This window comes from Quercus lobata, chromosome 6 (assembly GCF_001633185.2).
Source record: "Quercus lobata isolate SW786 chromosome 6, ValleyOak3.0 Primary Assembly, whole genome shotgun sequence".
NCBI classification, from domain to species: Eukaryota; Viridiplantae; Streptophyta; class Magnoliopsida; order Fagales; family Fagaceae; genus Quercus; species Quercus lobata.
Genome location: NC_044909.1, coordinates 15249024 through 15273878, shown reverse-complemented (window position 1 = coordinate 15273878; position 24855 = coordinate 15249024). Strand labels below are relative to the sequence as shown.

The following is a 24855-nucleotide window of genomic DNA, read 5'->3' as shown; positions in this document are numbered from 1 at the left end:
ATAATTTTAGACTATAAAAACTCGAAATTTAAACATTTGATTGATAACATAAATATTGATTTTTGATCTTTTGGAAATTTTGTAAATAGAATAATATTGAGTGAAGTTATAGTCATTGACCACAAGGATTACTAAAAAGTGCTGCAGTAAGTGACCTATTGCGGGGATTTTAAAAACCACCTGGGAAAAAACATCGACATAACCTATGTTTTTTGTAGTGACTTCATGATCCAAGTTTTATTTTTTGGTTCTAACATTGTATAGACAGACTGGCATATTATTTAAAATTTTAAATGACTTCTTAAGTTTTAAGTTTTACACATTTAAATATGTAAAATCTATCTCAACCATGAAATGGAGGAAATTAACAAGATTAAAAATGGAGAGATCCTTCTCATTAAAATCAAAAGAAAGTTCAAAAATTGAAGCTCTTTATATTTATTTTTTTTCAATAGAGATCCAAGCCCTTCACGATCAAAATCTTCTCTTTTGATAATTCGGAAACAAAAAAGGTAAAATCGGTTAGCATCTGACGAGGAAATTAGAGCATAGTGATAATTCTTCTCTTTTCAATGCCGCAGCTCCCATTGGAACTCATAGATTTCAGCACAAAAATCGAAGAATCCCCTTATCTTCAAGGCGAAGCAAAATGAATGTTCATCAATTATTGTCTAACTTGGGGATTTCTTGGCTGGCCTCGACGATATGTTGGATTCTTGGTGGTGAAACGATGGTGTATAGGAGTTTTTGGGAGAAGGATTTTAGCTGCTTCTTGTTGTTGGGTGTTGTTTAATTAATTAAATTATTAATTATTAGTTTTCTTTAAAAAAAAAAACGTTGTGTCGTTGCATTAGTTGAATTAGTTATAAGGAATGTGATATTACATGTGAGAAGGAGGATACATGTATTCAATACATAATAAATTTTCTTAATGATAAGCAGTGGGAGTGGTACTAACTCTAAGCCATAGGCCCCTTAGGACAAAGGCCCCTACCTCAAAAATTTATAAAAAGATCCCAAGGCTCCCTATTGAAGAAAAAAAAATCCCTAAATTTATTCCCAAAGAAAAGTTGTAGGATGATAATTAAGATTTCTTAAGAGAAAAAAATATTAATAAGTTTTGCATTCTTTCTCTCATCCCCAAAGAGGCTCCCAAAATATTAGCATTAGAAATCCAGCCCAATTGAAACCCCTAAATTGTTTCACCAAAAGAAAATTGTTATTAGTGTGTTAATTAAATGGATTAGTTATTTAGTTACTACCAACTGCCAAATAGATGATAAAAAAAAAACATCATTTAGATTCTCCAAATACTTGAACCTCTTACTTCCACCACCAAATCTCCCTAGTTGGTTGTACACATCCTTTAGATTCTCCAAATACTTATTTAGTTACACCTGTATACAACTAGTTTAGAACTTTGTGTATATGGACGAGCACAATAAAAACAAACACACACACGCACACACAGAGTATCTAGTAACTAGAAGGTGTCAATGTTGAGAAATGATGTGATGGTGGTAGTGATAATGGTGGTTGTGGTGATGGAGGTAGAAGTGATGGTGTCGGAGGTAAAGGTGGTGGTGGTAGGATATTCATCTATGCTTGGAATAATAGTACTCCTACCATGGTCTTATTGAAAAAGTCTACGGCCACATCATCAAAACACTTCCAAAACTTCAATACAGACTTCATCATACCCATGATAATATATTATCGTTTTTATCCTTCTCAACCACATCCTTTTCTGCTCAAACAAACTTACGATTTCTATCCTCAATTGAATTACTTAGTTTGCTCCAATTTCTTATATGACTTCCATTAAACAGTTTATCAAAATAACCCTTCCACCTTTCTTTAATCTCTTCTTCCTTTAATAATACCCTATTCATCCTTAATGCGCTTGACGCATCTCAAGTATCTTATTTTCATTTCCCTTGTCTTAGAAAGTACAAATTTTTTTCTTCCATCCTTCATCCCTTGCTTGCTACATAAAGCCTCATATATAACCTCACATAGAGCTTCTTTTTTTTTTCTTTTTTCTTTTTTCTTTTTTTTTTTTATAACACCTCACACAGAGCCTTTTTTGTTTCCATCTATGCTGCTTTATAATTTTTAAGAGCAATATTATCTCTACATCTAAGTAGGCCTCTATAGTTTTTTCTTTTTATCCATCACTTGAACCTCTTCTACCACCAAATCTCCTTAGTTGGTCATACACATCCTTTAAATTCTCAAAATACTTATTTAGAGTGAGTTTGGTTCAGCTTTTTGAAAAAGCGTTTTTTCGAAAAAATTGAGTTTTCAAAAAGTGCATAATGAAAAAATGTTTTTTCAAAAAACTGAATGTTTAGTAAAAGCTGTTAAAAAATGCTTTTTAAAAAAACTGAGTATTTGGCCAGTACTTATAGAAGTGATAGTTTGAGTGATAAATTACAAAAAATGACAATGCATATATAAATAAGTTTATTTCATACTTAAATCAACTACTTCATAATACTTAAATCAATTTTTCTCTTTCTAAAAAAAATTATTTTTTTCTCATCAATATTAGCTAGTAATAACCTACCACTTAAGATTTATTGTGAAATTATTGTGATAATTGATACTGATTTTAATTTGAACATACTATTACAATTATTTTTTTCTCTTTCTAAAAAAATTATTTTTTTCTCATCAATATTAGCTAATAATAACCTACCACTTAAGATTTATTGTTAAAGTATTGTGAAAATATTGTGATAATTGATACTAATTTTAATTTGAACGTAATATTAAAATCATTTTTTTCTCTTTCTAAAAAAATTATTTTTTTCTCTTTCTAAAAAAATTATTTTTTTCTCACCAATATTAGCTAATAATAACCTACCACTTAAGATTTATTGTGAAAGTATTGTAAAAATATTGTGATAGCATTTCTCAATTTTAATTTTTTATTCTTTATTTTTTTTTTCCTTCTTTTTTTTTCTTTTCATCCGTATTTCCTTCTTTTTTTTCCTTCTTTTTTTTTTTTCCCCTCTTTTTTCCCTACCACTTCCTCCACGCTCCAGAACATTCCACACAGAACCTCTTTCTTCCTCTTTCTTTTTTTTATTTTCTTTCTCCCTTTTCTCTTGCCACACAGAGCCTCCCTACCACTTCCTTCACATATTACTAGCAGTACCCAGTGCCCACACTTCAAGAAGACCATTACCCACACTTCAAGTACCTAGTACCCACATTTTAACTCTGCCTTTTGAAAAACAGTGGGCAATTTGGGAAGAAGACGAAGAAGATCGGTCCGGTTCGGTCAAGAGAAACATTTACCTGCAGCAGCACGGCCCGAATTGTGTAGCAGCACGGAGGAAAGGCTTGTTCTTGAAGATGAGATGAGAGGAAGTCGTGACTTTCTAGCTACAGACCTTGATTTATCAAAGGGGGTAAAGTTAGATTTTCAGTAAAATGTGAAGTGCAATTTGGTAATTACCCAGAGTCCAACGGATAGTTGATTCAACGCGCACGGACTTTTTCCGAAATGGACCTCAGAGCTCCTTTTATGGCTTGTGTGTTCTCTTCACAAACCCAAAATGCAACTTTTTCATACTAAACCAAACAGACTTTTTGTATTTGCTTTTTTCAAAACGGGCTTTTTGGACTAGGAAAGTTGAAACAAACAAGCACTTAGTGTAATTGTATACAACTAGTTTAGAACTCTGTGTATATGCAAGAGCATAATTAAAAAATAAATAAATAATTATTGAAAAAAAAAAAACACACGCACACACACATCATATCATATCATATGTATAAGTTTCTTTCTGATAAGTAAAAAGTTAATAAATTTGAATTATTTTTAGCTAGACAAAAATATGACATTGGAAAGCAAAATCTTTCAAACTCTCTATTCTTCTAGTTTAGATATAAAATTAGATATATTATTGGTTTTTTTGTGGTTCATATATATTAGACTCCTCGTATTTTATACTGAATGAACTCAGTAAAAAAATTTAGAAAATTAGACAAGACATATGACACAAAATTAGACTCTAATTGAAAATCTAATTGAATTTTTCTCAAACTTTATATATATATATATATATAGTCATTCTATAACTCTCTTTAATCTAACTACTATTTGATCCTTTTCATTCAACAACCAGATCTCAATAGTACACATACGAGTTCACTGCATTCTCAATCACCCCCCACCCTCCACCTTCACCCCCCCCCCCCCCTCTTCCATGCCCTAAATTTTTTTCACCTTTTAAATTATGTTAATCAACTCTTCAACTCAAGTTTGCCAAGAATCTTGTAACTCAACTTATTAGAACCTTATAGAGTTTCTAACAAAAACGAGTTGAAATCCTCCTCACTCCCAATTATCAAAAAATGTTATTCAACCGAAGTTAATCGACAGAAATTCAGACTTTGCAGGAGGATATCAGTGGTTACTTGCACGTGTTTACAAATGAAAAATAACGTTTCTATGATTCAAGACAGTAAAATCTATAATTGAAATTGCGCAGAGATAGTAAATGTTGAAACTGATTAACAAAATGCCGTAACAAAAAGCGATTAATAAATGTGATTGAAAAATGTCATAATTGTGGGTATAGGCTGTCAATATGGCACACAATTCCTATTATACAATTCTGCTTAAAAGATGCTACACACCTGACAGTTGCTGAGCTTCCGCCTTTACATATATTAGAGGCAATAAAATGAATTGATATGAGTTGGTGCCTCAAACCAATATCTAGTTGACAATTTAGTGAACTCATGTTCCCTTGGGATTAAAACACTGGTGCCATATGCAATCCTGGTCGAAACCTTCCAACAGAAAGAGAGAGGAACCAAATTTATTATGCTGCACATGATAGTAGGTGCCATAAGGTTCAAGCTTGGAAGTCCTTTCCAGCAACAATATTTGTTGCATGAGTGTGAATTCAAGATCCAACCAATCCCTTGTAGCGTGCGTAGGAAATAATCAGTGTAAAGAGAAAGGCACAGATTGCTCCTGAGACAATGATCACCTGCCAGCCCAAACGGGAAGATAATTCAATGTTTTAAGAGAATTTCATCCAGAAACCTACAGCCAAATTTACCAGCAGAAATAACTTCTTACCCATTTAAACATGTAACCATAATTGTTATTCCAGGTATATGGGATATTCATTCCAAATATTCCAGCAACTAAAGAATAGATGGATAAACAAACGGTTCCTGAACTTAGAAAGAGCTCCAACTGCAGCCATTGAGCAGAAGATAATGTAAAAAACTAAAACTAAAACTAAAACATTCCAGGACTTGGAAATATCATCAGGAAAAGAAAAAAAATGCACTGATATAAGTAATACACAACACAGGAAGATTGGAGCACCTGAATCAGCTGATTTCGATGATTGTCAAGCTGCGAAAACAAAGTTTTATTCAGATCACACAATATTGATATGCAACCCAGGAATCTGGCACAACAAATTTAGAGAATAGGTTACCTGAATATTGATGTAATCTTCTGTATCATCAATGTATTCTCGAAGCTGCAGAAGTTCAAGATAGCAATTAGAAAAGCATAATATGTGACACAAAGAGTGTGTATAAATCTTATCAAACATCAAAAGATTTAGCTACTCTTTACAAAACCTAACATATTGCACGAGAAGCAGAATTGAAAGTTAGTATAAAGGAATCGTGCATGTGGAAGAATAAAGCAACACAGCTCAATAAAAGGTGCCTCATTTTGGCTTATCATGATTATTAAGCCCATCTTTCCCAAAGGGGTGAGGTTATTCCATTCTAGTATTTGCTGACAACTTCCAGGGTATGCAAATGACATTTAGCACCAGAGTTTCTGTAAATGTTAAACAGAAACCAGTCTATTGTGTACAAAAAAATATACTTTAACTCCCAAAGAAAACAGCATCCATACTGAGACTGGAAATGGTTATGAAACCCAGGACTAAATTTTTAACCTGGTAATACAGGCCCATCAGGCCATTGCATGGTGCTTCAATTTTCTAATCAGGTTTATGAAAAGCTCTTCCCCCCATTGCTTTTCTTTTCAGTTTTCTAAATTCAAGAAGCTAACAAACTACAAAGAAATAATAGTGGATATCAGAAAGTAAAAATCTTTATATGTATCTAGTTTGCATACCAAATTGAACCAGTGGCATGAAATGTTCTTTGGACAACCTAATACATGAACTATGAAGATTTGGATTACGTTAAGATCAAGGAAATTTAAATGATATAATCTTACCCTTTTCATAACAGCTAACAGGTTTTTTTTTTTTTTTTAATAATTCGATAGTTACAATGGGGGATAGGGGATTGAACCTGGGACATTTCTGTTGGAAACATAGTTGAGCTACAAGGCTCATGGCCATAGCAGCATAAAATTTTCATTTTCACTAAAATATGAATCTTCTTCTACACTCTCATGGAAGCAAGCATAATTTAGCAAATAATTAAACAAAGAGAGAGAGAGAGAGCAGAGAGGTGGGGGGGGTGGCTATTCAACCTTAAATTAAAAGAAACCTGAAAATAATTCTCCCTCTTTGCATATAAGAACCAAAACACAATGATAAGAAACTTTCAAGTGAAAATATCATTAAATATAAGAGACAGATTTTTAAGTAAAAAAATAATAAGTCTCATAATCTACAAAAACCCATATAGTACTAAAGTTGGTTTAGCCAAACTTCAATTTGATCAAGATAAACCAGAAAACCTAGTCCCAAAAAGAAAAAAGTCAAAATCCATCCAACTCTGCTCTCCACTAGTCGAATTCAAAAATTACTCCTCACCAGTCACCAATTGCTAGCATCAGCCCTACATGATCTTTTACGAGCATCACGTGTCTAAAGTTTGCTTTTACCAGTGAAATATGCATGCACATGATCAGTCATATTGATAAGTACGAACCATAAAATAAAAGATAAAAAAATAATATCCAAAATAGCACGTACTGTGGTTAATTTGTTCAATGTGCCATCAATTTGCATAAAGTAAGCCTGCAAAATCAATTACTGCACATTTCAGACTTCACTGCAGATAAAACATGACAAATGAGAAGTAAATCAATGTTATAACCTCCAGTAACATTTCAAGCTCCTCCACATCATTCTCATCCCCACGAACTGTTACCACACTTGCTCTACTCGCTCTGGATATCTTTGAGCCAATAGTAGGGGAGGCAGCAAACCAATTGGCAGCGCCAGAGCCACTAACTGGTGAAGACGTACCAGCCAACTTTCTTGACAAGTAGAGGTCAGCCATATCATCATCATCATCAAGTAGTTGTTCAAGTTCATCTCTAACCTGCAATTTTGTGATCAGAAGTGGATAAAACTATGATTTTAAGGAATTAAAGGAAAGGTAAACATATTTCTTTCATTGTAACCTGGTCGAGTAACTTATTATCAAATCCACATCACAAATTCAGAGTGGCAGTGGTCCATATAGTTTCCTATTGAATTACACAGTTTACACTTATATGTAACATGATCTAGTCGGGATGATACTGCTTACGAAAACAGAAGAAAAGGCAGAACTGCAAATACATTTCTCAGCCAACGACTTGCACTGATGTGGCATAGCACACTTAGAGCAATAAATGCTATCTGTCAAAGTTTCGAGATTTCTTTTATCATCAGTAGATTGTTTGATCCATTTCCACTTTCCTAAAACCATATAATCGAGACAATCAACTGTAACCTAGATAGTGCATAACATGAAGTCAAAAGATTTGTTGCTCCAAATTTTCATATAGATATCATATCAGCTCCAAATTTTTGCTGACCCAAACCTATATGGCCAGTTACACGCAGAATCCAAAGCCATAACTATGTACACCGCATTCTATAGATCAAGTTACAGGTGACAACCTTGTCAAATCTATAAAATTCACTTTCTATTGTGTGAGCTAATTACAGATCCTTCTTCTAAGTATTATTGTAGAAGAGGAACTTCTCTTATTTTCTGGAATAGATAGAAATTTTTTAATGGTGGATAACCCAGACTTCATATTTTTCGGCTTCGTTGCAATTAGATTGTTTATAACAATGATTTAAATGCAAACCAATAAAAACTAAATACAAGGGTATAGCATGAATTGAAAATTTTTCCAATGAGCCCTAGCTCAAACAGCACCTCCTCCCTCCATAAGGAAGGGTGGAGGATGATGCTATGGGTTCAAAACCCATTGGGTGCATGTGTAAACTTACCTATCAAAAAAAAAAAAAAAAATTCGTCAAAATCCCCCATGACTGTTTGTTAATTATTATCTAAACCCAAATTTGTATATTAAGTTATTAGCCATATTTACAGATATCTTTTTTCCCATAAAATAAAGAAACTTATAATGAAAATTTAAATGTTAAAACGTAAATTTGTTAAAATAGAAAGGCTAAAATATTGTTTTTGTTCCTAAAATTTGCATGAATTTCGTTTTTTGTCCCTAAACTATTGAAAATGTTACACTTATCAATCTTCAAATTTCATCCAAGCTATTGAAAAAAGTCCATTTTTCATCCCTAAACTATTAACAAAATGTCTTTAAAAAGTTTTGGGAGGAAAAAAGAATTTTCTAAAGTTTAGGGACAAAAAGCAAAATTCAAGCCAACTTTAGCAATGGAGACAATATTTTAGCCAAATAAAAAATCTATACATTAGTTTTGATCAGTATACTTCAAAATAGGATTCCCCCCCCCCCCCCCCCACAAAAAGCACAAAAATTGGGAGAACAAAAGCTATGTTTCAACTAAAGAAAATATTAGGAATCCAGCCATCACACACACAAAAAAAAGGAGCAAAATTTAGTAGGTTAGTCAACAATGTTTCTTACATATAATGTTCATAATGCATATCATAAAATTTTCTAACAGGATAAAACACTAATGGTCTGTTTGTCTAGCCCTAAAATGCCAGCTTATTTCACTACCAGCTTTTGTAGAGTTTTTTAAAGCATCACGTTTTAAAGGTACAGCTTTACTTCAAAAAAAATTATATTTGCAACAAAATTAGCCAAACAAGCTCATCAAACACACACACTAAAAAGAACGGGTTTGATAACAAAAATTTTCTTTTGGTAAGCAGAAATACATCCTTTCTCACATCACAACAAAAGTGCATACCTTTTGAACCCGAGCAGTTAACCTTGTCATTGCACTCTTCAATTTACGAACCCTATCCAAGTTACGGCTACTAATCTGTCAAGAATAATTGTTCAGAAAAGATTGACAATAATGAAACACTACAAGAGGCTGAACAGCATTACAAGTGTGCAATGCAGGAAAGAGTGATGAAGAGTAAAAGAGCCCAAAGAGCCAAGGAGGTCGGATGTATATAGCATTAAAATGAATCCAAAATTAAAAAATAATAAATAAATAAAGGAATACAATAAAAAAAGTGCACTCCCAAAAATTTTTAATCTAACATGAAGGATCATGAACTGTCCAGTGCCATGAGTCAGTACAACACCCTTAATAATTCTCCCCTTGAACTCCTACTAAACATCCAAAAGTAGACAATAAGTCTTATAAGCATATATAAGCAGTCTACCCGTTTCCTTAACTAAACCACTAACCGAGAGTCTTTTCCTTTTCTTTTTTTTTTTTGGGTGAGGTAGTTGGAAGTGGGGGCAACTACAAAAAACAGCAAGACAATGGACCAGTTAAAGAAAGAGGAAACACATAAGCAATCACCTTAGATGTAAGCTCATCTAATGCAGGATAAGCATCAGTCTCCAATTCTGTTGTGCGTGCAGCAAGGAAACTACAAATAGCTTCCAACGCTACCTCCAGGGCCCGGAATTCAAATGGAGACTCTACATTGCATAATTTAGATCATTCATATAACAAGAAATAAAAAAGGACCGACAAGGTTCATTCTAATATTGAGAAAATACACTAGATGAAAAATAATGCACATTTCCAAAACAGCAATAACAGTCTGAACTCTTCACTAATCAAGATTGTTTTCATTCAATTTTTAACCATTAAATTAATATTGCTTACCATCTTCTTCACCAGCATCAACGTCATGTTGGCCCCCTGGGTACTCTTTCCCATCACCTAGACCTTGAGGAATGGCATTTGCAGGAGGCAATCGCCTTTGAAGCTCCTCAACAACAGGGACAACATTTTCATCTGATGGATCCCGAAGCAATACCTATCATTCAATAAAATTAACGATCACAAATTGCAAAAACAACTCAAACTCACAGTTGTTTTCTAATTATTGAGTTAATTGTTAAATAAACATCAATCAACCAATAAATCTTGACTCAGAGGCACTCTTGATCCACCAAAAGTCAATCTTTAGTCATCCAAAACACCAGAAAAGTACAAATTTTTTAATCCCCACCATTTGCTTAGTGAGAGGGGGAAAAATATGCATCTAAAAATTATAATTTTCAGGTCATTGCTTTTTCTTTTCTTTTTTCACTTCTCTTCATTTTTTTTTTCGTCTACTTCTTAAGCTTATCATCAAATTGGGGAATAATGATCTCTAGTGTGCTCCTAAGGTCAAGTTTGACCTTTCTATCAAGGCATACAATTCACATGTGCATTTTTTTAGGGCTGCACCTGACGAAAAAGCTGATAATTTTTTTTTTTTTTAATTTTTATAATTACAATAGGATTTGAAACCTATAACATCCGCTCCATGATGATAAACACTGGTAAGCATTTTTCCTTATTCAAGGACAATATACTTTACTAGTTGAAGCCACAGTGGATAAAGTATGATTAACCCATCACTTTTTGATAATCAAACACCAAAGCTATAATAAACAAAATGAAAGTGATGAAATTGAAACTGGGTTTTTCTTCAAATTTCTTTTTTCTTTTTTTAACAAACAAAAAATCTCAGACCTTGAAACAAAAGCTGAAGAAGTCAACGGGACTTGATAGTTGAGTTGAGTGAAGTGAAGTAAAGTACTAAAAAACCCACCATCTCTATTTTTGAACATAACTAAAACTGTCTCCTATTTAAAAAAAGACAAAAGAGAGAGAAGACAAACCTCTTCAGCAGTGATAATTGCCTTGATATGCTGAACACCCAGAAATTGAAACCAAAAAAAACCATCAGTATGAAACGAAAGCAATGAAAAAAAAAAAAAAAAAAGAGTAAAGTGACCTCTAAGTTGAGAACGATGGCTTTGTCACGACCAAGAATGGTGGAAGGGTAAGACAACAAGGGATCGAGAATACGGAGATCACGTGCGTGGATGTGAACGCGGTGCATTATAGCGTACTTGTCCACATCTAGATTGGTCCCTTCTCCTCTGGAGTCTAACAGTATCCAACTCCTCGCAGACTGGTTTTTCTTCTTCAAATTCACATTCACATTCGCACTCGCGCTTATCATGGCTGCACCGGCACCCGGGTCCGCCGGCACAACGTACCCGTCTCGCCCCATCTCTATTTACCATATCCCAACCCCACCCACCACTTCACGCCCACAACCCAAAAAAAATCAACTCTACTTCTCTCTCTTTCTCATACCCAATTCTCTCTCACTCTATTCAAATCAATTTTGTTGATTTGGCGGCTGAGAGAGAGAGAAAAAATTTTGGGTTTTTATATTGGAGTGATTGGCATGAATGATTTCAGAGTTTTTGTTGTTGATTGAAGATGAGTAGAGTGGTTTGAAGTTATAACAATTTTTTTGTGTTTTGCTCCTTTCTTTCATTGGGGGGTGTGCGTGTGTGGGCGGTGGTGGGTTTCGGAGAGTTTGGGGAAAGGGAAGGCAGTTAAAAGGGGATGGCTGTTTTCGAGTGTGGGCTGGTCTACCTTTCTTATCAACTGCCTTTATATAATACTCTTTTTATTTTATTTTAGCGTGCCTTCAAGACAAATTAAAAATTTTAACTTATTTATGACTATTTATAAAATTTATTGCACCTTTTAGTACTATTTATAAATTTCACTATACTATTTAACTAACTTTTACTTTATTTACAGTACTTTTAGTAAAAAAATTTCAATTTAAGTTAAATAAACTATTCTAAAACAGACACTTAGAGCATCAACAGTGGGCTTGCTATATGCCAAATGTAAGGTACATTTGGCATTTAGGCCCAAAAACTGCTCAGCAATGGGAAGGCCAAATTGGAAAAGGCCAAATTTTTTTGAGATACAACTCCAATACCATCTTAAATATAAGATAGTACAGTAGCGGAATGGGATAAAAAAATAATTTTTTAATGCTTGAGGCCCTTTTTAACCCGGGAATTTCTCTCTCCTCTCTCATTTCTTCTCTTCTTTTCTCTCTCTTCCTTCTCTCTTTCTCATCTGCTCCATGCCTAGTTCAGACCCAAGACTCTCTCCGATGCCCCTCTCTCACCAATAAGTTAGAAGCTTCTCTCTCTCCGATGATGGGTAACGGTGGCCACCACCAACACAGAACCCATTTTCTTCAAACCCAAAACCCATTACCCATGGTCTCGATGGTGGCAGTGTGGAGGTCAGTGATCAATGGCGGCTAGGTCGTAAAATTGGGGTGGGTATGTTGAGTTGCTTGTGATGGCTAAGAAGCACGGGCTCAAAGTCCAGGCCGTCAAAGGCCATGGGTGGCTGGGTTTTTTATCTTTGAATTTTTATGGTTGCTAGTGAGAACAAATGGGTTTGGGATGAATAGAGATGGCTACAACAAAAGTAGGGGATGGCGTCGGTGACGGCAGCGGCGACTTAAAGACTGGGTCAGTGGCTGTTTGGTAGTTGTTGTGGCGGCGAGATCGGCGTGGCTGTGGGTGATTTTTTGATGGTTGGTTAAGTATCTGTTGATTTGGGTGATTTTTTGATGGTTGGTTAAGTTTCTGTTGATTTGAGTGATTTTTTGTTGTGATTTTGTTAGGTATGGGTTTGCAAGAGGTTAAGGCCAGTGCTAGAGGTTGAGGGAGAAAGAGAGGAAAAGGAAGAGAAAAAGAGAAATAATAAAGAAAGATTAAAAAAATAATATTTTAATAAAATGGTAAAATAATAGAGATTTGGGATGTTGAGTATATTGTAAAATGATATGGTATAATTGATAAAGTAGTTTTTTGGGATGGTAAAATAAGATAAGATGGAAAACCGGTTGGAAATGCTCTTAATGTTCTGGTTAGTTTAACTGGTAATTTTTTTTTTTTTTGGAAAGGGAAACTGCATTCATTCATTTCTAAAAGGCAAGCATCTTGATACAATTGTTCAATGATGGGAGGAGGGGAATCCTCTATCCAATACAAATCGTCAATAATAGTTCTAGCATGTTGCGCTAACACATGAGCCACCTTATTGACACTACGCCTTATGTGAGAAATAGATACCCATTGTAGACCCCTAATGAGATGTTTAATATCTTCCATGACATTCCCCAGCAAAGATATGTTGGCTTCTTTCGACGAAATAGCTTTTATTACATTAACATTGTCTCCCTCAATAACCAACTTGGAAAAACCTGCATCAATAGCAAATTCAACAGCCTTTCTACATGTTAACAGCTCACCTTCCTCACTACTATGTACTGCTAGCCCTCTTGCAGACATGGCTACCATGACTTCGCCTTGTAGTTACGAATTATAACCCTAACACCAGTTCTGTTCACCTCAGAAAAAATTGCTGCATCAAAGTTCAACTTAAAAGCCGATTTTGGAGGTGGTTCCCAATCTGTCCTGTTGTTCTACATAACCGTTTCTACATGAAGTTGCTGTTGAGCATGTTTGTACTCTTCTAAATACTCTACTGCCCTCTGATTAAAAGTAACTGGATCAATGAATCTACCACCATGAATAACACTGTTGTGCCTATTCCAAATGAGCCAAGCATGAATCAAGAAGACTTCCACTTCCTCCAAAGACAATGGGTCTAGTAGGTACTCCAATAAGTGCAGCAAATCATTCTGACCCGTGCATCCCTTCTGTAGAATTTTAACACTGCTAGCCCACACATTCTGTGTAGCGGCACACTCCCAAAGCACATGAATTGTTGATTCTGGACATCTACAGCAAATCGGGCACATATTGTCTGATATAATCCTTCGCTTGGTCAGGTACAATCTTGTCAATAGAATATCATGACATGCTCTCCATCCAAACACTTTGATCTTGTTTGGAATTTTAAGCTTCCACAAGGCAGACCAAACTTGCTTCCCATACCTCCCATTAGAACTTTCAGCCCCTCTTCCAACCTTCAAAACTTGTTGTGCAACCCTATATGCTGATTTAACAGTGAATTTTCCATTCTTATTATGCAACCATGTAATGGAATCAAACACACTCCTTCGGCTAAAGGGAATTTTACATATTGCATCAGCCTCCTTCTCATGAAATAATGCCATCACTACTTCAATCATCCATTCATGTAATTCATGATCAATGAGGTTTGCCATAACCCAACCTTCAACATCATTATTGGGCGGATGAAGTATTCTATGTAGGCCTGTCCACGGGTCGGGTTGGATCGGGTTTGTGCTCAACCCGCATCTGACCCAACCAGATTGGGTGGACAAACTTTGAACCCGCCGCCAACCGAGAGGATGATCGATTCGGATGGGTTGGAACATCAACGAGCGGTGGTCGGATTTGGTCGGAGTCAAGATCTGGAAAATAAAGGAAATCCGGTGAGAAAACGATGAAAATTGGCCAAAAACCTCTGAGATTTCGCCGGAAATAGCCAAGATCTTGACTAGATCTGGTGAAATCTCGCTAGATCTAGCCAAGAACTCGACTAAATCTAGCGAAATCTCACTGGATCTAGCCAAAAAACATCTCAAAAGTCATCGGAAGATGAAAATCGGCCAAAATCCTTTGAGATTTCACCGGAAATAGCCAAGATCTCGACTAGATCTAGCGAAATCTTGTCGGATCTAGCCAAGAACTCAACTAGATCTAGCGAAATCTTGCCAGATCTAGCTAAAAAACATCTCAAAACTCATCGGATTTATCAAATTACGCCGAAATATTTGTGGGTCAGTTGGATCAGGTTTCTCAGATTTTGAAGAAGGAGAATCGACATTCGACCCGTCAAAGTCGGGTTTTGGAGGAAGCAATCCATCACCGACTGTCGAAGAAGTCGGTTCAGTTGGCAGAGGCAGGTGGGTCGGGGACAACCCCAATTCTATGTGATGGAAAATTAGGAATCCACTTGTCACCTTGAACCCGAATTGAACAACCATTCACCACTCTCCAACAATGACTGGACTTGAGGATTGGTAGGGCTGCCAGCATGCTTTTCCATACATAGGAACTATTTGGTGATTTAACTGCCTCAAGAAAAGAAGTCTGTAGGAAGTATCTCGCTTTAAAACACCGATAGAGCAATGAATCAGATTCTTGGATCATTCTTTGCCCTTGCTTGGCTAGCATGGCTAGATTAAATGCTCTAAGATCACGAAAGCCCATTCCACCATCTTTCTTTGAGGTTGATAACTTATCCTAACTTCTCCAATGAATTTTCCTTTCATTCCTAACTTGTCCCCACCAAAACTTTGCACATAAAGCATCCAATTCATCACATAATTTCATTGGGATTTGAAATACACTCATTGTATAAGTGGGAATAGATTGAGCCACCACCTTAAAGAAAATGATTTTATTTCTTTTTGCTTGGTGTATAAATATGAATTTGATAATTATGATGGTTCATAGCTATTTATAAACATTTATTATGACTATGTTTGTATATAAATTATTAAATATGAAATTTGACAATTATAGTAGTTATTAATAGGTATCGATTATCATTTTTTTTATTAGGAAACTTTTAACATCACTTTCATGAAAAATGTAATATCACGGCGAACCAAAAGTCCCCTTAGGATAATGGTTAATAAATTATATTAGGAAAGTTTTAACATCACTTTAATGATAAATAAAAAAATGTATTAGAAAAATTAAGATTATGTTTGGTAACAGTTTTTATTTTCTATTTTTAAAAACTTGTTTTTGGGAATATAAAGAAAAAAAAATTCTTATGTTTTTGAAATCAAAATCATGTTTGGTTAGTTGAAATTAAAAAGATAATTTTTTGAAAAAAAAATAGAAAATACTAAAATATGTTGTTACTAGGATTTGAACTCTAATGCTAACTTATTAAATGAGATAGATTTATTAAATTAAATTCGTATTTTCATTAACTTTTGAAAATTAGAAACTGAAAACAGCATTTTACATGTTTTCAGTTTCCTTCACAAATTAAGTTTTGAGAACAGTTTTTGCTTTCTATCCATTTTGGGTTGCCAAACAAGTTTTTTAGTCTCAAAAATAGAAATTGTTTTTAGAAACAGAAAATAAGGGGAAAAAATAGTTACCAAACATATCTTAATTTTTTTTATCATTTTTTCATAAAATATTTCTAAAAATAGTTCATAAACCAATGTCTTAGGACATCCGTTAACATTTCTCATAAAACAAAAACCATTATCCTTAGTCCTTACCTACTCCTTTGAGCACTGTTATCACCTTAAAAATAATGGTTAATAAACTATATTAAGAAAGTTTTAACATCACTTTCATGGGAAATATAATATCACGGCTAACCAAACACCTCTTTAGAATAATGGTTAATAAACTATATTAGGAAAATTTTAACATCACTTTCATGGGAAATATAAAAAGGTGTTAGGAAAATTAATATTTTCTCTGTTCCAGTTTGTTTGTTCTCTATTCCATTTTGGGATGTCCCAAAATATTGTCCTATTTCTAAAAGTAAAAGTTATTAATTTACAAATGAGAGTGTGTGTGTGTGTGTGTGTGTGTGTGTGTGTGTGTGCGCATCTGTTTCTCAAAAAAAAGAATGGGTAATTGTCTCACATTACTTAAGAGAGTGTGTTGTGTGTAGTATAACTTGCCCCACCCTCCCTTAAAAGTTACAATGACTTTTGAGTAGAGTTGTGATGTGTCTTTGTATTAGAACCCATTTCCCTCTCCCTTGTGTGTGTGTGTGTGTGTTTGTTTTTATAAAAAAAAAGAATGGGTAATTATCTCACATTGCTTAAGAGAGTGTGTTATGTGTAATATAACTTGCCTCACCCTCCCTTAAAAATTATCATGACTTTTGAGTGAAGTTGTGGTGTGCCTTTGTGTTAGAACCTCTTTCCCTCTCCCTTGTATGTGTGTGTACATGTGTTTGTTTCTCAAAAAATGAATGAGTAATTGTCCCACATTACTTAAGAGAGTGTGTTGTGTGTAGTATAATTTGTCTCACCTTCCCTTAAAAGTTACCATGGCTTTTGAGTGGAGTTGTGATGTGCCTTTGTGTTAAAACATCTTTCCCTCTCCCTTTTGTGTGTGTGTGTGTTTGTTTCTCAAAAAAAAAAAAATTTAATTTACTAATGTTCCTATTATACCCCTACTTTATTTTCAAAACTATTTGAAAAGAAAACTAACAAATATTTAAAAAATCAATTTAATTGGAACACCTTTTTAGTTGTCTCATTAAGAATAACTCTTTAAAAAAAAAAAAAAAAACTAATAAATTTATTTAAAGATAGTTTTGTAAACTTATACATTTTTATAAGGTAGACAAAATAATAAATGATATTCCCTTAAAAATTTTGACTTTTCAAACAGGACAAACAAATTAGGACGGAGAGAGTAGTTTTATCATTTTTTTCATAAAATATTTTTAAAAATAGTTTTTAAACCAATACATTTATAACATCCGTTAACATTTCTCATCAAATAAAAATCATTATCCTTAGTCCTTACTTACTCCTTCGAGCACCATTATTAACAACACCTTCTGATTAAAGTAGACATCATGCATTCCAATGACTATGAGGTTTAAAATAAAAACATACTTCTATATTCATTTGGGGGAAAATCTTTGTTCTTAGTGGGAACTGGTTGGGAAGCTAACATTAATGTAATGTAAAGAGTAAAGACACTTTAACAAACCGGCAAGCGTGGGGCCTGTGAGAAATGGCCGAATGGGAACGTAGTCTTTTACCCTTTGTTCTATTTTGGGGTTAGGGTAGGAAAGTAGATAGTAGGTGATAGTTTCACTTTCAAGGATGGGATCAGATCCTCTTTAGTTGGTTACTGTCTCCATCACTTTCTAGTTTCTACACTGAACCAAAAAATGAGAGAGACGTGTATCAAAGATTTTACAGCTTTGCCTATTAATCCATCAACCCAGCAGGAATCTCCCCCAGATGAACACATATCTTGAACCATAAACTAACTTGTCATACTTTAGTAGATAAACCCACTAATTGGAATATATAAAAACTTCCACACCCACAATTTGTGATTTTTATAACGATTTTGGTCCGAATCTTTAATCCCCAGATGCTTTGACCTCGCGTACCATTTTTTTTTTTTTTTACTACTTTCATTATCCCCCCACAAAATAGAAACACCAATGTGCGTGTCATTGGAAAGAGACCGAATAATAACTTTGTTTGGGATTCAATATTGCATAGTCTCCATCCAGTGGTTAGATATAAAATCAGAAAAAGTGTTTTATAGAAAAGTGTGTTTGTGTGTGAAAGAGAGAGAGAGAGAGAGAGAGAGAGAGCTAAGAACTAGCCTAGTACATGGTCAAATCAAGGCGGAGAAGGAGAAATTATATTAACGCATGACACAAAATATCACACCTTTATGAAAAACAAAGCCTAATTTTTCTAAGTTTAATTCCGTTTGACCCAATTTAAAATATGTAAATATGTGCTGGCACTTAGCAGTATTATGAATTGCATGAATTCGATCATTAAGAAACAATGTTAAAACTATAACAAAGTATACAATTTTTGTCACAATTTACCATATAATGAGTTGTAAGCGATAAAAGTATGAGCCATCATTTTTTTCTTTCACCAGTCGCAAGTTGTGACAAAAGAAAAGTTGTGAAATTTGTTCCAAATCTAACATTTTTTAAAATAGTTTATTAATTAACGTGCATACATTAGTAAAACACGTAAACAGAAGCATGGTTTTGAAACTTGGACCGGACTGTACAATTCGACCAGGTTAACCAAAAACTGTTCATCAACACAGTTCTTTAAAGTTTAAACCTCAAGAACTGGCCTATGTGAGAAAGTGAGTGAACCATTCCGACCGCGGTTGAACCTTCTAGGTTTGAAACAAGTCAGACCGTTAGAGGTTTTTTTTGGATACTTACAGGTTTACAACCATAGTTGAAGGCTAAAGCTTCAACCATGTGAGGTGCTATCAAATGAGATTACACTGCCATCTTTCTGTTCTTATTCTTTGTCTCGCTTGCTCTCTTTCTCTCTCTGCATTTTTAATTTTTGCTGATGTTGTTTATGCATTTTTGGCCTCTGAACTCTGAAGTATTCAGTCTTCTTCTTTGTTGCTTTTGAAGTCTTCTTCTTTGTTGCTGTTTGCTTTAGTGTCAACCACTTATGTTTGCTTTGCTGTCAAAACTACTAACATATAATGCTTGCTTGCTGTGAAGCACTTCCTTCTTGGGTTTTGTTCTTTATTTGACTTAAAAAAATTTTAAATGCATGGACATTAGATCTTCTAGCTTTTGATTTTTTTTTTTTTAATTCATAATAAATGGTGAACAGTAACTATTCAAATGGGCTTGGGAAAAAAAAAAAATTGGCAGTCAAATGGGCTTGGTCATGGGCAAACAAACTAATTTGTCTCTTAACTATTTTATTGGGTTTCATAAAATAAAAATAAAAATTATTAGGTACTAAATTGTGCTTTGTCATGACTTAAAAATAAGTTAGAAACTCAATAGCTATTTATGTTTTTTTAGAATTTAATAATTCTTATTTGTATTATGAAAGTTATGTTATAAAAAATACTATCTATATTTGTTTTGGATTATTTTAGTTAAATTTTCAATTTTTATTAATTTAATATATTTATTTATAATTTAAATAATTATTAAATTAATTATGACGTCATCACGGTTTGATCTCAGTTTGACCTTAATTTAACCTTAAAAACTTCGAACCTCGCTCTTTTACCATTCATTGAACGGTCCAAATTTTAAAACTATCAACAAAGTGGCCCTCCCCAAGTCAAACCTCAATGTTACGATGATAAGATACACGACTCAGTTCTTATATAAACAGGTTTGATCTGATTCATCATCAGAGTCTAATCCAGCCTGAGAAACTACAAGAATGTCAACGAAGGAAGTGCAACTTGGCAACTCCCAAAGTCTAGTCAATGCTAGCGCACGTGGAAAAAAACAATTGTGTTCACTTTTTTTTTTATGAAATAATTGTGTTCACATGATTCTTGCCAACAATAACAACCATTACCTCATCCTTAATAATGTACCATAATCCATAAAGATTTATAAACTAAACTCCACACAATATCAAAGAAAACAAATTGAATGCTCTGACATTATAAATTTCTTACCTTCCAAAATACAATAAATAAAGATTCTCAAAAAAAAAAAAAATACAATAAATAAATAAAACTTTATAAATTTCTTTGTATTTAAAGAACACTCCTTTAGGAATAATGTAAGAGCCCAATCCTTTTAAGCATAAATGAAAGTTAGCATATATACGATCATCTATTTCATCACTAACCATGGTTTTAAAAACCAAATCGATTAGTTTAACCAATTTGATCCTGAATCGATTTCTAAACCACTCTAATTATCACGATTGTGAAACAATTATGAAAAGCAATAATCCGCCATGGTTGTGAAATGTGATGTTTATATAATTTGTTATCATGTTGTTAAAGGAATCGAAATACATGCTCCTTTATTAATTCATTAAAGAATGACAAATTACTCCTAATGATGCTGAATGTTTAGTATACGTGCATATTAATATTTGACTTATTTCAAGAGATAAGGAAGAGAGTACAATAAAAGAATATCTCAGAAGTGGGATATTACAAGTGATACTTTAGATGAACCATTTGAAGAAACTTGGCTAGCTAGATGAATTGAGGATGAAGAACAGCCTTTTCGATAGTGATATCGTATAGTGATGGTGTTGTTAATGGAGATAATTGGTAACCTAACGGTAATGAAGGGGATCGATCATGTTGTCATTATTGGATCATCACGAAGACTTTTCTTTTTTCTTAGTTTGATATTGATTGTAGTTTATTTGAACTCTTAATTTGTATTTTAAACACTATTTTATAGGTATCATTATCAATGTAGTCAATACCGTACCGATACTCGTCATACCGGCGGTATATACCATACCGATACATATACTAGTATCGAAACGCCAACGTTTCATACCGGTTTAAATACCAGCTGTACCGGTCATGTACCGACCATACCGGCCAATTTCGAGCAATACCAGCCGGTACCGGGCGTACTGGCCAATACAAAAAAAAGTTTTTTTTTTTTTTTTAGTTTTGTAATTTTTGAATTTTTGTAAGGACAAAATAGTAACTTATTTGCATTAACTTATTAGTATTATTTGTTTTCTTAGTATGCAATAAACAATTAAGCTTTCTATTTTTTATATTGAGTGTTTTTTGTTTTCCTTTTAATTGATGCTAAAGTCTAAAACTATGAATAATTTGTTTTGAATTGAGGTAATGTTTTATGGTAAACTTTTATATTTATTATAACACACACACACACACTCACACACATATATATAAATATAAAAAATAACGGTAAACCCAAAACGGTATACTGGTATTGACCAATACCAAAATATATCATTCTATTGGTCAAACCGGTACATTCCGGTACAAGATTGACTCCTTGATTCATTATACTTCTTTACAATCTATTATTGTTTTGAAATTAATTTTAGATATGTTTTTCAAACATTTTGATGATTGTTACTTGTTGCTTATTTTTAAAACCTAAAAGAAACATAGATTATGCCCAAAAATATAAATAAATAAATATATATATATATACATATATATATATATATATATATACACTACTATTTAAGTGGTTTTTCCTATTTGGACCAGATTTTTTTTGTTCTAAAATACCCCTACATCCCTATATTTAAGAAAAGACAAAACTAAATGACAATCCGATAAAAATACAACCCTAACTCCCACTAAAATATTGCCTAAAAAATAGTATTACTCTCCTATTGATTTTCAAATTTCTTTATCCACTTATAAATTAGATTCTTAAAATAAAAATTATATATATAAAATAAAAAACACAGTTTTTTTTTTTTTGCTACGACCACTAAAAAAAAAAAAAAAAGCCTCATCGCATGCACGAAGCGTGTGTGATGAGGCTAGTGTGTATATATATATATAATACTAATGAATTATTTGTTGTGTCTTATGTTTTCAAGAATATATTATGCTCATATATGTGCATGCTTCATAGATTTTCTAAGGGGGAAGATATAGTAATTATTATTTGTTGTATCCCCTACCATGTTTGTGTCATGTTCATGTTCATGTTTATGCTTGTTGGAATTTATTTTTTCTCATTTTTAGAGAATTTGACCGTTTCTATCTCATACTATTTCTGTTAGTTTTTAGACTCCCTAACACAATATGTTTAACCTAGTATTAAGCCAAGTTGATTAACAAGTTTGTTAATTAAATCTAGGTTAAACCAATATGTGTAAAACAGATATAAAGTGGAAAATAAAAAACACATAAATTTGATAACCCAGGAAAACCTAACTAGTAAAAAACCTGGGGAGAATTTAACCTAACTATCCTTAAGGTAAAAACAGATCCACTATGAAGGAATTGAAGTTTATATAATAAGACTTAGACCATTAACATCTTATTGCTACCTCATGTAGAAAACATACTACCACAACCATATGACAGCTCCGAGTCCACGGATTACTTCTTTCTTTGATCTGCAACAACCACAAGTTCTCCTACTTGTGACTTTGAGACACCTCTCAAAGGTTTCAGATCTTCTTTAAAGTTCTTTATGTAGCAACTAAAGCAATCATCAAGTTTTTGACGTGAATCTTGATCTTGATAACTCTATGTGTGTGTATGAAGGTAAATACATCTCAAATCTCACAAAAGATTCAACACACAATTCAGCAAAGACCTCTAAAACGTAGCTAGGGTTTTTCATTTTATACTTGGAGTAAAACACTTAACCCTACACATCATATGGGCTTAGGCTGGTTTGAAAATTCTGTAGAAAATTACTGATGCACGACTTTCGATCGATCGAGTCTTACAGATTTTGAATAGTAATTCCTGCAATTACTTGATTCCAACTTTACTTCAATCCAAACTTTGAGCAAGCCTAAACCTAGATTAAATGTTTTGATCATGATTTGCCAACATATACAAATTGAAGTTCTAATGCATTAGTTTCTTAAGTCTTAAAACCTAACCATTTCTACAATCTAACAGAGCCCAAATAGCCATTACATGTTGAAAAGAAAGACTATTTTGTGATTGTATTAATTTCTTAAAACATTCCGAAATATTTTTCAGTACTTTCCTTTCTCTCTTTTTTTTTTTTTAAATAAAATTTTAAAAACAAATTAAAAGCATTTAGCCGGTTTCTCTCGTTTATGGCAGCATGATTTTCAAAGGAATGTGAGGAACTTACAGAAGAATCTGGAGCTATATCTCCTACACAGCTGCATAACAAGTTTCAGCTAGCTATTATTATAGCATCATTGTTGGTTATCCATGCATATTTAAGTCTACAGAATGACATATTTACTTTTCTTTCTTAATTTTCTTGACTTTGTAGTGGATGATTGAAGACACAAACCACAACTATAGTTAATTAATCAAAATTTCAAAGGGAAACAAAGGCAAACGCTACCACAACCAAAAGGCCTACTTTTTTCTTTTTTCTTTTTTCTTTTTTCCCTCATCAGTAGGGACAGCATCACATGCTATTTGCTAATTTAATATTGAACAGCGTCACTTGCCAAATCACTTGCCAATTTAATAAAGCTTGAAGATACAAGTGTGTGTTATTTTATTTTATTATGGATAATCTATATGCATTTTATAGATATGCTATCACTGAAGATACAAAGCTTGGAAGTGATAGTGTGTGATAATCAATCTGTGCACTATGTCTTTATATCGAATCTTATTATAATTCTACATAAGAAATAGAGAAAGAGTACATGCATAGTGTTCCGAAAACGAAAAAGTGAAAAACACAAAGCAAAGAAATCCAATGATATAGTTAAATAACAAAAACCACTTCCTAGTTTTTTTTTTTTGAGAATGTACCACTTCCTAGTTGGTTCAAGCTCAAAACTAACAATTCCTTGATGGCTAATCCAGGGTTGGTAGAAGTGGGTGTGGTCTCACATTAGTTAAGAGATTCATGTGGGTCCTCGATAAGAATTGAGATTTGGTGCAATAGTTAGGGCTATTGCAGTGTATAATTGCAAATCAAAGATTAAGATTGAAAGTTTCAAAAGTCACTTTTAATCTCAGCTCTTGAATAATAATAAAAAAATTAACTTTTAATTTTTTACTATTTTACTTTTACACTTATTTTGTTAACTTCTCTCACAACTTAATTTAAGGTGAATTGCATGGTTCAATCCCCCGGATAAAAAGGCACTCTCGTTCTATTAGTATTGCGATAAGCCCAAGCCAAGTTATGTGCTTTAAGAGATGAGTATCCGTTCGGTAACAAAGCAAAACATAATATAAGACAAAGAACAAGACTTAAGTACAGTACTTAGGTGCTGTTCCTTAGGTTCCCTTCTTAAGATTTTGCCGTGTGGATTTTTTTCATATGGGATGGAAGTATATTTTTTAATTAAGTAGCCACATTGTTAAATCTTAAAAGGGGAACTTAAGGAACAGTCCTAAAACAAAAAAATATAATTTTTGGTAGCTTTATAATAAATAAATATATGATGAAAAATAAAAGCAGCTTATTTTCAAAAAAGTTAGTTTTGCTATTATTATTATTTTAAAAATTGAGACAAGAAGCAAAAAGCCCAAACCGATGTGAATATATTATTCATGTCATGGTTAGAGGTTGA

General features: G+C 33.3%; 1 protein-coding gene across 1 annotated transcript; it reads right to left on the bottom strand.

The window, feature by feature from the left end:
- Positions 1-4511: 4511 nt before the first annotated feature.
- On the bottom strand, positions 4512-11760 carry LOC115995120 (magnesium transporter MRS2-I). The gene is made up of 11 exons (XM_031119557.1): positions 11119-11760; positions 11003-11032; positions 9996-10149; positions 9684-9805; positions 9114-9188; positions 7072-7299; positions 6948-6992; positions 5475-5519; positions 5360-5389; positions 5105-5224; positions 4512-5012 (listed from the first exon to the last, which is right to left on the bottom strand). Exons 1-11 carry the CDS (start codon positions 11398-11400, stop codon positions 4926-4928), a joined length of 1218 nt encoding a protein of 405 aa, XP_030975417.1. The 5' UTR covers positions 11401-11760; the 3' UTR covers positions 4512-4925.
- Positions 11761-24855: the final 13095 nt, after the last annotated feature.